A 15,786-nucleotide genomic window follows, 5' to 3' on the forward strand; every position below is an offset into this window, starting at 1 on the left:
GCTAGCAATGAGTGAGGTTCCATGGGTGTGGGACCCTCTAAGCCAAGTGCAGGATATAATCTCCTGGTGTGCTGTTTGCTAAGAAAACTTGGAAAAGCGTGGTATTCGGGTGAGAGTGACCCGATTTTCCTGGTGCTGTCTGTCACAGCTTCCCTTCGCTAGGAAAGGGAATTCCCTGACCCCTTGCGCTTCCCATGTGAGGTGGTGCCTCGCCCTGCTTTGGTTCTCGCTCATTGGGCTGCACCCACTGTCCTGCACCCACTGTCCGACATGCCCTAGTGAGATGAACCTGGTACCTCAGTTCAAAATGCAGAAATCACCCATCTTCTGCATCGCTTACACTGGGAACTGTAGACTGGAGCTGTTCCTATTCAGCCATCTTCTTAGAGATTTTCTATATGAGAGGGATCCCTAATGTCTGAGAAAGAGGGGAATGGGAGGATTTTGTATCTGTGACAGAAGGTAAAGTTAGCAAGACATGGGCTTAGAACCTACATTAGAATCATCTTTGTTGCAAGTTGTTCCAACTAAATTTTCTTACAGAAATATATCTGATTTAGTACTGAAAAAGAAAATGAGGACACAGGATTTATTTTACAGGATAACTTGAAAGCTAATTTACTGGTTGCTGGTATTCCTTCAAGAGGTGGGAGACCTTTTCTAATAGCACCCTCCTATCCTCTCCCTTGGTGAGAATCATCTGTTATGGTGAGTCACAGTCACTGATAGGAGTAAGTTACATCTCTTAGGTGAGTTGGGGTTAAAAAAATAGTTTCAGCTTTCTTTTTTTCCACAGGATTGCCAAGCCATATTTACTTTCTGAAATAAAAGGAATCATTGAAAACATCACTTGACTTTAGTTTAATCAATATCAAATAACTGTATTGGAGTATTTTAAAAGAAGAAGTAGGTACAGACAACTTATAAAAGTGAATAACTTGCAAGATGAAATTGCCTTTTTTGATGGAAGCACAATGTTCTTATACAATGTTCTTTTCACATTTCATAGTTCTCTGGCATTTATTATAAGGAACAAAGCATTTCTGGAATGCTCATTTTAATTTCAAAGCCCAGGCTATTCTATGGAAAATATTTGGCACATGGTGGATCTGAACAATAGAGGAGGAATGTGCAGTGGGAAGCATCATGAATTGTGGCACTTAAAATATATTCTGAGGGAACATTTCATACAGTGATACTTATTCTTTGTTTTAAACAAAGATTTTAAACTAGTTTTTGTGATTTGTCTTAATCTGGACAAATACCTTTTAACTCTCAATATATAAATTAGACTGATAAGAGTGAGATATTTGCCTTTTGGAATTTGTGAAAACCCATGTAATAAATCAGGCTTATTATTCTTATATAATCCATGATGAAAGACACATGATCTTATTTAGCTGCTTGTAAAGCATACAGAATGTGGTTTGTTAACTGCCTTCATCACATTTAGCATGGGGGGGCCCAAGAGCAAGATACACTTAGGTCCAGAGAGAATACCTTTGATAAGGTTTCCCATAATGAATTTTCCGCACCTACGTGGGGAACAAACTAGAAAATATACATGAAATGCCAACAAATATTTGTGTCATATTATGCATTTTACAAAATGCTTTACCTTATTTGACCTTCCCCAGTCTTGTAGGATAATAATAATTATGCTTATTTTCTAAGAGAGGAAACAAAGGCTTGCCACAAGACATTCCACTCTGGGTGATGAACTTGGAAATAAAGCAAATTAGAATGAACAGAGGATCTATTGGGTAAAGGGAGGAGGGTAGGAGGGCAGACAAAAATGATTTTCATCCACATATTTCCCCCATAGCTTCTTAAGTTTTTTTTAGTTCGTTGATAAAAACTGGGTCCAGATATCCAAGTAAACAAACATCGAATGCTGCATAAACAACCAACAAGGAAAATCTCTAGGGGCTACTGCGCAGAAGCATTATGCAGTTTGCTGTCAAAGATGTGGTGCGTGATTACCATGAGCTTCCACTGTTTCATGACATGCAGCAGCTTAGCTTTCAACAGGAGTTTCAGGTCTTCTATTTTAAATATTAGATACAAGTTGTTTTTTTCCTTTCTCTCATTCCTCTATGATGGTGATTTTAAAGCTTTGTTTATAAAAATTTAATCCAAAAGTTGTAATTGTGATCCAAGATTGAATTAAGAGTGGGTGTTTTTTGTTTTTTGTTTTTGTTTTTTTTTTAAATAGAGTTTTGCCCTTGTTGCCCAGGCTGGAGTGCAATGGCATGATCTTGGCTCACCGCAACCTCCGCCTCCTGGGTTCAAGCAATTCTCCTGCCTCTGCTTCCTGAGTAGCTGGGATTACAGGCAAGCGCCACCACGCCCGGCTAATTTTGTATTTTTAGTAGAGACGGGGTTTCTCCATGTTGGTCAGGCTGGTCTTTAACTCCTGACCTCAGGTGATCCGCCTGCCTTGGCCTCCCAAAGTGCTGGGATTACAGGTATGAGCCATCATGCCCAGCCAGAAATAGGTGTTTTTTAATAATGTAAGTCAGTATGATGTTTTTGTTTCCAAATACAGAAGCTTAATTTTTGTCTTCAAATAATGTTCTTATTATGAGTTTGTTCTTGTATTTGTTAAGATTCATTTCTTTCTTTTTTTTCCCCAAGCTTTATTAACTTAAAATTGGCAAATAAAATTTATAGATATTTATTTTGTACACTGTGATGTTTTGATATATGTATGCATTGTAAAATGATTAAATCAAGCCAATTGACACATTTCTCACTTCATATACTTGTGGTGAGGAGTTTGTTTAAGTTTTACTACTGGAAGAATGCTCTAGAAGCCTGTGTATGTGTGTATTGTTTTAATTACAGAAACTTCATGTAAAAAATACAGAACTTTGATAAAACAGTCAAAAATGAGAGCAGAAAATTATTTATCTCCAAAATATCAAATAATTTTATAAGATAAAATTTATACTACTTTTTTAGCCAGCAATCTACATTAAGAGGGAGCCAAAAATAATTATAATTAAGTCAGTATTAGTCTACTTAGGCTGAGAATAGAGATAACTAATATTAGGAGAGGGGGAAACATTCTGAATCATATAAAACAGCGGTTGCCTCAGGGGACAAAGGCCAAATCCTTACTATGTCCTACTTTCTTGCCCTTTGTAAACTCTCAGATTTGTCTCCTACACTTTCCCGTAACTCGTTTGGCCTCTCAAACAGGTCTCACTCAAAGTCCCCTATCAAGAGGCCTTTCCTGACCACCCCGATCCCCACTCTTTCTCACTCTGTTCCCTCCCCCAACTTTATTTTTCCTCCTAACATTTACTGAACCTTACATTTTTTATTTGTTTATATGTTTATTGTATGCTGCCAACATTAAGAATGTAAACTCCATGAAAGCATGAAATGCATTTCTTTTCCATCATCCAGAACAATGTAAAAAATAGATGTTCAGTAAATATTTAACATAGAAATGATGTGATGACCGGGGTAGTTGAAGAGAGGGCATTTTAACGTCTATATTTTGAAATTCAAACGCTAAGGCTCTCACTTCCTATTTTTAGTTGGGAACTCCATGGTGGCTCCTGCTGCTGTTCTTGGTGCCATGACTTGACTTTTGTAGGTGTACCGACAGCACTGGAAATGAGTCATGTTACTGTGAAATACAGTTGATCTTTGAACAACACTGGTTTGAACTATGCAAGTTTAAATTTATTCGGAATTTTTTTCAATAAAAGTTACACCAAGTGTGCCTGCCTCTTCTGCCTTCCCTTCCACCTCCTCCATCTCTTCTGCCTCTTACACCCCTGAGGCAGCAAGACCAACCCTCCTCTTCTTCCTTTTCCTCAGGAATATGAATATGATGAGGATGAAGACCTTTATGATGATCCACTTATACTTATTGATTTATTTATTTATATTTTCTCTTATGATTTTATTAATAACACTATCTCTAGCTCATCTTATTGTAAGAATACAGTTATATAGCACATATAGATAAAAAATCTGTGTTAATCGACTATTGTTATCAGGCTTCTGGCCACCAGTAGGCTATTCGTAGTTCCGTTTTTGAGGAGTCGAAAGTTATGCTCAGATTTTCAACTGCATGGTGGGTTGGTGCCCCTAACCCTTGAGTTGCTCAAGGGTCAACTGTGCTGTCTTTTGTTCTGGGCTGTAATATCACAGGACTGTGTTCGCTTTACAATTTGTCAATGGAGAACTTTGTATTTTTTCAATTTTAGGTTACCACACTTGTAAACTGTCCCCAGAACCCTTCCAGCAGGAAAAAAGGACGTTCGAAAAGAGCCAGTATCCTTCTAGCTTCTGTGGAGGAAGCAACTTGGAATTTATTAGACAAGGGAGAGAAGATTGCCCAGGAAGCTACAGTTTTGAAGGATGAGCTTACAGCTTCACTTGAGGAAGTTCGCAAAGAAAGTGAGTACTCTAGTCCTGGTCAGGAGCAAACTGCATATCTTTAGGGTGTTAGTCACCAAATTAGATCTGTGAGTGTTTTGTTTTTGTTGGCTCCAGTTTTTTAGTCTTTTGCAGAGCTGTGAGGAGCTAGCTGTGGGAGGCAGAGTGGCTCATTAGACAGCTCCAAGGCTCAGTCCCACTCCAGGCTCTTCTTTTTAGTTGCTCAGTCCCCGCAGGCAATTCCTCTTCCTCCTCCTCCGCCTTGACATAGCTTTTCCATAATAGACAAAGAGAAAAGTACCCTTTTTTGGTCATAGGATATAGTGAGAAATGACTAATGAAGCTGAAGATTTATTTGTCTATACATAAATAAGTTATGAAGTTCCTTGTAAACAGCTGGGAAATAGAAGTTTCAGACCTGACCATCTCAGAAGTACATTTTTAACTTTGCAAATTTCTGGAGGTTTAGATTTCCTAAACTTTTTAAAAAATGCTTTGCATAAACTATGCATGAGTCAAGTTGCTGCTTTGTTAATATTACATAATCTAAGCATATATTTCATCTTTTTGCGATCTTTATTTATAATACAGCAATTTTCTAATGAATTTAAGTCTAAACTGTAGGATAGTTTTAAAATAATTGCTGAATATTCTTTGGTTAGTGGAATGCTTTCGTATATATCAGCTTTCTGCAAGTATCTATTTTGGGAAGAAAAGGAAAGTTAAATTTTTCTTGTTCAGCTTTGTAAAAGAGACTTGGGATTTTTAAATATTTTTCTCCCTCAAGCCCCAACATAACTTTAAGAAAATCAGGAAGCCTTTGCTAGTTAAATAATTAAAATGAATATTAAAATGAATAACTAGTAACAGTAAGCTTTATGTCACATGTATGATACAGGGGATTATTTGTTATATACTTAAAAAAATTTTTGGCCGAGCGTGGTGGCCCATGCCTGTAATCCTAGCACTTTGGGAGGCCAAGGCAGGTGGATCACCTGAGGTCAGGAATTCGAGACCAGCCTGCCCAACATGGTGAAACCCCATCTCTACTAAAAACACAAAAATTAGCTGGGTGTGGTGGCAGGCGCCTGTAAACTTGGGAGGCTGAGGCAGGAGAATCACTTGAACCCAGGAGGCAGAGGTTGCAGTGAGCTGAGATCGTGCCATTGCAATCCAGCCTGGGGGACAAGAGCGAGACTTCATCTCAAAAAAAAATTATATTTATGTGAATTTATTTTTAAAATAAATGTTATTGTGTATATTTAAGGTATACAACATAATGTTAATGAAATACATATGAATAGTAAAATGGTTACTATAATAAAGTAAATTAACATATTCTTAATCTCACAGTTACCCATTTTTTTGGTGTGTGCAGCAGGAGCATCTAAATCTCATTTAGCAAAAATCCTGAATTCAACATTATTAGCTCTAGTCTTCATGTTGTGTACTGGATCTCCAGAGCTGTTCATTTTTCATAACCGCAACTTTGTATCCTTTGATCTGCACCGGCCCATTTCCTCACTCCTGCCCCCAGCCTCTGGTAGATACTGTTTTATTCTCTGTGTCTGCCTATATGACTTCCTTAAACAAAGATTCTACATATAAGTGAGATTGTGCAATAGCTTTTTATGTCTAGCTTATTTCACTTAGCATGATGTCCTCCAGTTTCATCCATGTTGTGACAAATGGCGGGATCTCCTTTTTTCCGTTATATGTATGACCAATTTATTTATCCATTCATCTGTTGATGGACGCTTAGGTTGTTTTCATATCTTGACTATTGTGAATAATGATACAGTGAATACGGGAGTGCAGATATCTTTATGAAGTGGTGATTTCCTTTACTTCAGTGTTATACCCAGAAGGGAGATTGCTAGCTCTTAATGGTAGTTCTAATTTCTTTAGGAACCTCCACACTGTTTTCCAAAATGGCTACACTTTGTTATATATATTATATAGAATTTATATTTTATACACATTCTTCAGACAATATATAGACACATAATGTGCAAGATAATTTGAAATATATTTGTTGTTTTTCCCTGCTCCCTACCAACAGAGACCCACGCTTTGTCCTTGTTCTTGATCATCATCTTAGTCACCAAGCCACTTTAGACTTTCATTCCACCCTCTCTTCTAATTAATGTCTAAGTTCAATGAACTTTTAAAGACTTTTCTTTATTTTATTTCAGGTTCAGGGTACATATGCAGGTTTGTCATATTGGTGTCATGGGGGTTTGGTGTATATATTCTTTCATCAGTCAGGTTCAATGAATTTTTTCTCCTTGTTGTCTCTCAGATCTGTTCCTTCTACTCTATTTTTAACATTGCTTCGTGAATTCAGGGTTATTGCATTAGCTTTCCTCCATAGTAAAATCAAATCGATCTTTTAAAAATGAAAATATGTTCATTTTACTTCTCTGCTTAAAATCCTTTTTAGTAGCTGTTGGAGGATCAGGGGGACTACCTTTTTCAATGAAGTTCAAAATTTAAACCTACCTCCCAAAGCATTTCATGATTTGGCTTCTACCATTATCTTGCACCTGATTTCCTGTGACTGCGCCTCCCTCAAATGTTCCTCCAAACAGGAACTCTCAGTTTCTTGAATGTTCCATGTTGCTTTATGCCTGTGTGCATGTGTTACCAGCTACAGTCATACCTTACTTAACAATGGGGACATGTTCTGAGAAGTACATCCATATGTCATTTTGTCATTGTGTGAACATCATCGAGTATACTTACACAAACTTAGATGGCATAATCTACAACACACCTAGGCATCCTAGACTACAAACTTGTACAGCATGTTACTATACCGAATACTGCAGGCAATTATTAATATAACATAGCAGTAAGTATTTGTATACCTAAACATGGAAAAGGCACAGTAAAAATATGGTATAAAAAAATTTAAAAATGGTACACCTGTGTAGGGCACATACCATGAATGGAACTTGCAGGACTGGAAGTTGCTCTGAGTGAGCCAGGGAGTGGTGAATACCTAGTATCACTGTAGACTTTATAAATACTATACACTTAGGCTACCCTAAATTTATTTAAAAATTTTTTCCTTCTTCAGTAATAAGTTAACCTTAACTTACTGCAACTTTTTAACTTTATAAACTTAAAAAATTTTTAACTTTTTGACTCTTTTGTAGTAATACTTAGATTAAAACACATTGTACAGCTGCACAATATTTTCTCTTTTATGTCCTTATTCTATAAGTTTTTTGTTTTTTAAATTTTTAATTATTATTTTTTTTTACTGTTTAAAGTTTTTTTTTTTTTTTTTTTTTTTTACTAAAATCTAAGACACAAGTACACACATTAGCCTAGGCCTACACGGAATTAGGGCTGTCAATGTCACTGCCTTCCACTTTCATATCTTGTCCCACTGAAAGGTCTTCAGGGGCAATACCACGCATGGGAATTTTCATCTCCCGTGTTAACAATGCCTTCTTCTGGAAGTGTTACCAAAACCCACAGGCGTTGCACTACAATGTTACTATGGCTGTGAGGTCACTAGGCAATAAGAATTTTTCAATCTACTATAATGCTATGGGACCACCATCATGTATGCATCTGTTGTTGACCGAAATGTTGTTATGCAGAACGTGACCATATTCCTGTCACTTGGATTGCCTTTCTAATTCAGTCAGTTCTTGCTCTTGTAGTAAAGCTGAGCCCAGGTCATCTTTTCCAGGAAGTGTTTACTGATCCCTGGATGCTGATTTAGAGTTTTGTCTTCTGTGTCCTCACAGACTCTGAGCATCTCTCATTCATGACAGTAACCACCCTGTACAGTGAACACTGATGTGCTTGTTTAGTAAATCGTGACTGTTAGTTAATTTATTGAGCATGGCAGGTACCAGGTGTTATTTGATTACCAATGCCTGACACATCACAGACACCTGTTAAACGTTTGTTAAATATATTAAAAAGTTGAAGCATCCTTTTGTCACTTTATATTATAAAATTTTATAATAGTCTTATCTTTGCTTTTACTCTCGTAATTATAGTTTCTCTGTTGATTCTTTGGTAAGGGATATGAGCCCTATCCTTACATTGTTTCTGTAGGAAAATGTGATCTATTTGACAACGTAATTTCCATAAACTGGTAATAAGTATGTAAGACATCAGTCATTCTCAGAAGGGAACAGTAGTTGTCATGAGATGGTATTTGCCTTTGTTTTTAAGTAAGTCGACCTTTTTAGCTCAAAAAAAGGATATTACTTTAAAGAGAAGTTCTCAAAGAGAAGTCTTGATTGCAGGATTATGCTGTACAGGGTATATCCTTCACTGTGTTCTATTATAACGTGTGGACTACCTCTACATGTCATATGCTGCACACACCGCAGATTCATTTGGTTAAAGATCACCAAGTGCTTTACCGTGTGATTTATTTGACAAACTGCCAAAATGAGCAACTGCCAGTGACTTCAGTGTGGGAGGAAAGCAATGCAATGGCACATGGTTCTGGAATTTGGGGAATAGCCAATGATTATCCTATGTATAGTAGGGATAGTGACACTGAGAGCATTGTTCCCAAAAGCTTGGAAGGAATTTTAAGCTCAGTGGTGGGGTTGAAGTATAAGGAGAATGGATTCTGATCCAATAAACTCTATGAAATACTGGAAATGTATTTTAAGTAGTTTCCTGCTTTGAGTTATTTTTTTTAAAGGTATTTGTCCAGTGGCATAATGTGAAGGACTAATGAAGAGCAACTAATAAAAGTATTTGCAAAAGTGAAAATATATTGAGAGTAGAGATAGCTTTATTATATATTTATTGACTTATTTTTAAGAATTTTGAGACCAATTTAGAAAATCTTTCCTTCCAATAAAGACATATGATAATTTATGTAGCCTTACTACAAGATTCTGTTTCATTGCTTTCAGTGGCTTTATTTATAGACTTGAAGTGATAAATAATGTGGGCATTTTGGTTAACTAAAGAACTTGCCCACGAAAGGTGAAACATGGGTACTATAAGGGAGAGATGGTGAAAGGAAAGGTAATATGTGGGTAGAAGTGTAGAGATTCAGCAGAAGTGGTTCACATTGTAAGTTATTACTCACAGTTACTCATGATCTTATAGCTTACTCGTACACTTATACCAATACAATGGCAAAGTATTAAATTTGACATTTTCTTTAAGTAGTTTTAGAATATTCATATAGCACTTACCCAGGGATTAGTTAAGAGTTGTTTATAATGTCTAGATTACATGTTTTGCCTGTAGCATATATACTACCTTTATATAGTTTCTGTTACCCTACAATCTCTAGACATTGCTTCTAAGCCAGGAGTCCCCAACCCTGGGTCGTGGACTGGTACTGGTCCATGGCCTGTTGGGAACCAGGCCGCACAGCAGGAGGTGAGCGGCAGACAAATGAACATTACCGCCTAAGCTTCACCTATTGACAGATTAGCTGCGGCATTAGAGTCTCTTAGGAGTGTGAACCCTATTGCGAACAGCACATGTGAGGGATCTAGTTTGAGTGCTCTTTATGAGAATCTAATGCCTGATGATTTGAAGTGGAATGGTTTCAGGATGAAACCATCCCCATTCCCCCCACCCACCATCTGTGGAAAAATTGTATTCCATGAAACCAGTTTCTGGTGCCAAAAAGGTTGGGGACCACTGTTCTAAGCCACACAAGTGGTTGTTTTTAATGTTTTAAATGGTTTATTGAAGAATAACATATATACAGAAAAGTGCACACATTATCTCTAACAACAATAAATTTCCACATAGTGAACACACTCATGTAACTTCCACCCACATCAAGAAATGGAATATTATTAAACCCTAAGAGTGCCCCTTGTCCCCCCTACCAGCTACTACTCCCTCATCTCAAAGGTAATCATTATCCTGACTTCTAACACCATAGGTTAGTTTTGCCTCTTTTTGAACTTTAAATAGTGAGACTATACAGTGTGTTGTATTTTGTGTCTGATTTCTTTTGCTTAATGTTGTATGTCTGTGAGAGCTCACCATACATTCATTCACTGATAATAGACCATAATTTATCTATCCATTCTATTGCTGATGAACATTTGAATTATTTCCGGTTTTTGTCTTTAATGAGCATTGCTATTATATACACATTTGTGCATTACTTTCAGTGCATTAATGTAGACATTCTTTTGGACTAACACCTAGGAATGAAATTTCTGGGTCATAAGATATATATATGCTCAGTTTTAATATATATTACTAAACAGCTTTCCAAAGTGAATTTTCTAATATGAGTTCCAATTGCTCCATATTCTTTGCGAACTTGGTGTTAGCAAGTGTCAGTGTTTTTGGTTCAAGTGTGTGTAGTGGTATTATATTGTAGTTTTAATTTGTATTTCTCTGATAACTTTTTATATGTTCTAGATATGAGTCCTTTTGTTAGTTGTAGGTATTACAAATATCTTCTCCCTTTCATAATATTAACCATTTTTAAATATTCAGAAGTTCTTAATTTAAATAAATTCCAAATTACCATTTTGTTCCTTTATGGGTAGAGATTTTGTGTTCTGTTAAAAAAAAAACTTTGTTAACATGACTACTTCAAAGTCAAGAAGATATTTTCTTATGTTAGCATCTGGAAGCATTATTGTTTTACATTCTACCTGGAAATAAATTTTTATGAATTCTGTGAGTTAGAGGTCACATTTAAAAAAAATATATAATTTAATTGCTCCAGTACCATATATAAGCATTTAGATGTTAAGTTTTTCCAGTACTGCTTATTGAAAAAACTATGTTTTTCTTTTGAATTACTCTTTCACCTTTGTTGAAAACCAGTTGCCCATATATGTATGGGTCTACTTAGGTATTCTTATATGAATATGAATCTTTGATTTATATATCTATTCTTACACCAATGCCACAATAGTCCTAATTACTGTACCTCATAGTAATTGAAATAGAAATTATTTTGATTAGGTTATTCTAGGTGCCTTGAACCTCATAGATATTTTAGAATTAGCTTGCAATTTTTACAAAAAAGTCCACTGCGATTTCATTTAGGACTAGATTACATCTATGGATCAATTTGGACTGAACTGACATTTTAACAGTGATGAGTCTTCTGATTAAAAACATGGTATATATCTCTACATTTATTTTGGATATAAATCTTGCACATACTTTATTAAATTTGTCCCCAAGTATTTCATATCTTGTCATATTTTAAATGGTACTTTATAATATTTAATTTAAATATATCACAATAATTCTTTCTGCCCTCTCCAGTCTATTTTAGAATCCATCCAGTGAACCTTTTTTTTACTTTAGTTCCTGAATTTTCATTTGTTTTTTGAAAATAGTTTCCATTCCTGAAATTTCCCATCTATTCATCCATTAGGACTAGTCTCTTTTAAAATCTATTTATGATAGTTGCATAATTACACCCTTTATTTGCTGACTACAACTGAGTTTTGTTTCTGTTGACTAATTTTTCTTTGACTATGGGTGACATTTTCCTGTTTCTTCATATGATAGTAAGTTTTGGTTATATACTTGACAGTATAGAAAAGAGACTATAGGTATTTTGGATTCTTGTTTGAGTGAAATGGTAGAGATGGAAAAAGAAAGAGATATTTTGGATTCTTTTTCCTTGGAAGAGTGTTGAGTTTTACTTCAGCAGGTGGTTAAATTACTGATAAATAACCAGGAGTTTCTGTAGTCTTTTTAACAGGTTGATTTGGTTTTTATTCTTACAGAGAATTCTTAGTCCTGGGACATGGTCTTTTCTTCTATAGTGTGGCCTTGGTGGAGTTTCAGTGGACAGTTTGATGTGTTTACAAAACCCATCTAACTTGCAGGATTCAAACTTTAAACTCAGCTGTTCCTGAAATGAAATGAGCAGCAATTGAAATCACAGCACAGATTTTTATTTTTATTTTTTCCTTATGATTATTGCTTTCTATTGGGTTCTTTGGCATCTTCCCAGTTTTAGAAAAGTTCATGTGTACCTTCAGGGATCCCCAATCTTTAGTTTTCTCTTTTATGAGATTGTTTTTTACCTTCAGTTTTTACTCACTCTGTCCTTTCCCAGACTCTGTCCTGTGACATCTTAAGTCAGTAAGATGGTAGCTTTCTACCTGAGTTCTAACTGCCCTATGCTGTCCCACTGGAGAGTGTACTTATAGGAAATGCCATATAAATGTAACTCTTAACCAGTATGGTTTCTAGTATTTCAAGAGTCAAATTCTCTCCAGTTTCTTTTTGCTTTCTGTCCTTATCAGATGCCTTGAAATAGATGTTTTGGGAGAAGCCAAGCTAGTTGACTACAGGGATCAGGAAGAGCTTCTCCCACCAAGAGACCAGACTATCAATCAGCACACTCTGAACAGTACTTTGGAAGGAAGGCATTGAAAGTGGTTGGAAGGAGAATGCAGATCCTGGACTGAAGGGGGAGGAAGCTGGGAACCCTACATGGGGTTGCCAAGCATCAGGACTCATTCATGGCCCTGAGACGCTCCTGGGGAAGGGGTGAGTTAAATAGGCATAGAGTGGCCCGCTCTCACCAGGGACCTCAGGAATCCTAGGTGCAAGATACCCCATGATCCCCATAGACATTTGAACTGGCAAGGAGAGCTGTTTGGAGAGCTGGCAAAGACAGGAATCTAGCCTGCTTGGAACCCAGAGAGTTTGGAACAAGAATGATCACAGTGGCACATGGCCAGGGATGCCCATCCCCCAAGGCTTGCTATACTTCTCTAGGTAGTTTTGGCCTTTCTTGACTGTCAGATCTAGACAGAGTAGGGCTATCTTAGCTGTGGGGTGGACCCAGTCTGATGAGTGCTCCTCTGTCTGCCCAGCCTCTCCCAAGGTCTCTGTCTGGCTGCATCCGCTTGCAGTGCAGCCTTGGATGCCCAATTGGTGTGCTTTTCAGTAGCCACCACCATAATTCTTTGGCTGGCAGATCCAATTTAACTGTCAGATAACTTTTGCAGATGGGCCCCCACCAGGGTGCACCTCCCACAGCTTCCACTCACCACTTTGCTGGTGTGCATTCACCTGCAGCCTCATCCTATAAACCTTGTGACTGCCACCCTGGTGCCACTGGAGAACGTGTGCATGCACAGCCCCCACCTCCCTACCACTGCCCTGTTGCTGCTGGTGCACACATGTGAGCATCAACCCCACTGACACCACCCTGATGAAGGGCTTTTGCCAGCATCCTCCATCAGAGTATTGTTGCCCGTGGACCAGGAAAATCTTGGTCCCTCCAGTGCAGCAGGTGCTTAACCTTGAGGGGTCAGAGAACAAAGCTGTGGGCTTGGTCCCTGCCCCCACACAGTTAGAGCATGCAGCACAGAAGTGATGAGCTGAGCCTTGACCTTCTGAAATCATCCAGAAATGAAGCCAGTTGACCAAATTCAACTTATACCACAGTCAAACCTCCAAGGGCATCAAAGAATATAAGAGCAAAAAGTTTGATCCAAAGGAGAGCAACTTCAAAGATCAAGGGAACATCAACCCACACAGATGAGAAAGAACCAGTGTAAGAACTCTGCCCACTCTAAAAGCCAGTGTATTCTTACCTCCAAATGACTGCACTAGCTCACCAGCAGTGGTTTTTAACCAGACTGAAATGGCTGAAATGACAGCATAGAATTCAGAATTTGGATGGCATGAAAGATCATCAAGATTTGGGAGAAAGTTAAAACCCAATCCAAGGAATCTAAGGAATCCAGTCAAATGATTCAAGAGCTGAAGGATAAAATAGCCATTTTAAGAAAGAACCAAACTAATCTGATAGAGCTGAAAGACTCACCAAAATAATTTTATAAAACAATTGGAAGTATTAAAAGCAGAATAGATCAAACTGAGGAAGGAATCTCAGAGCTTGAAGGCTGGTTCTTTGAATCAACTCACTCAGAAAAAAATAAAGAAAAAAGACAAAAAAGGACAAAATCTCTGAGAAATATGGGATTACATAAAGAGACCAAATCTATGAGTCATTCTTATCCCTGAAAGAGAGGGAAAGAGAGAACACATTGGAAAACATATTTGAGGATATTGTCCACAAAAATTTCCCCAACCTCTATAAAGAGGTTGACGTTCAGACTCAGGAAATTCAGAGAACCCCTGTGACATACTATACAAGATGACTATCCCCAAGACACATAATTATCATTCTCCAAAGTGAATGCCAAAGAAACAATATTACAGGCATCTAGAGAGAAGGGGCAGGTCATCTACAAAGGGAATCTCATCAGGCTAATAGTGGACCTTTCAGCAGAAACCTTAGAATCTGGAAGAGACTACAGGCCTATATTCAGCATCCTTAATCCTTGAAGAAAAGAAATTCCAACCAAGAAGTTCATATTCAGCCAAACTAAGCTTCATAAGCAAAGGAGAAATAAAACCCTTTTCAGAAAAGCAAATGCTAAGGGAATTTGTTACCACTAGACCTGTCTTTCGAGAGGTCCTTAAAAACCCATTTACCCCTAGTGTTCCATTATTGGAATGGTAAGCATGTGGGAATTATTTATATTCTACTGCTCAAGGTCATCACCAAGGTCTGATTGCAAAAATTAAAAAAATTGCAACCACCGGTATAAATGGGTTAAGGGAGTGCTAAACATGGAAACAAAACACTTAAGTACATAGATCCAATGCACTATAAAGCAACTACATAATCAAGTCTACATAAACACCAGCTAACAATATGATGGCAGGATCAAATCTGCACATATCAATATTAACCATAAATGTAAATGGGTTAAATGCCCCACTTAAAAGGCACAGAGAAGCAAGTTGTTGGATAAAGAAGCAAGACTCAACTGCATGCTGTCTTCAAGAGACCCATCTCACCTACAGTGACACCCATAGGCTCAAAATAAAGGGATGGAGAAAGATCTGCCAAGCAAATGGAAAACAAAAAAGAACTGAGGTTGATATTTTCATTTCAGACAAGACAGACTTTAAACCAGTAATGATGAAAAAAGACAAAGAAGGGCATTTCATAATGATAAAGGGTTCAATTCAACAAGAAGATTTAACTATTCTAAAAATATATGTACTCCACACTAGAGAACCCAGATTGATAAAACAAGTTCTTACAGACCTATAAAGATAGATAGCCACACAATAATAGTGGGAGACTTCAACACCCTACTGACAGAATTAGACAGATCATAGAGGCAGAAAACAAAGATATTCAAAACCTAAACTCAACACTTGACCAAATAGACCTGACACATCTACAGAAGACTCCACCCAACCACAGAATATACATTCTTCTCATGTGCACATGGCACATACTCTAAAATCAACCAGATGCTCAGCTGTAAAGCAATTCTTAACAAATTCAAAGAAATTGAAATCATACCAACCACATTCTAGGACCTCAGCGCAATAAAAATAGAAAATACCAAG

The 15,786-nt window shown here is 37.2% G+C and overlaps 1 protein-coding gene across 2 annotated transcripts in view; it reads left to right on the forward strand.

Annotated features, from left to right (window-relative positions):
• Positions 1–15,786, forward strand: part of CTNNA3 (catenin alpha 3) — a 1,797,749-nt gene that overhangs the window by 55,754 nt on the left and 1,726,209 nt on the right. For both annotated transcript variants that reach the window (XM_033209585.1, XM_033209586.1), the window contains exon 3: positions 4,227–4,419. In XM_033209585.1, coding sequence (XP_033065476.1) covers positions 4,227–4,419 — 193 coding nt within the window. The remainder of the gene's footprint in view (positions 1–4,226; positions 4,420–15,786) is intronic.

Source organism: Trachypithecus francoisi, unplaced genomic scaffold, assembly GCF_009764315.1.
Source record: "Trachypithecus francoisi isolate TF-2019V2 unplaced genomic scaffold, Tfra_2.0 Lachesis_group9, whole genome shotgun sequence".
Classification (NCBI taxonomy): domain Eukaryota; kingdom Metazoa; phylum Chordata; class Mammalia; order Primates; family Cercopithecidae; genus Trachypithecus; species Trachypithecus francoisi.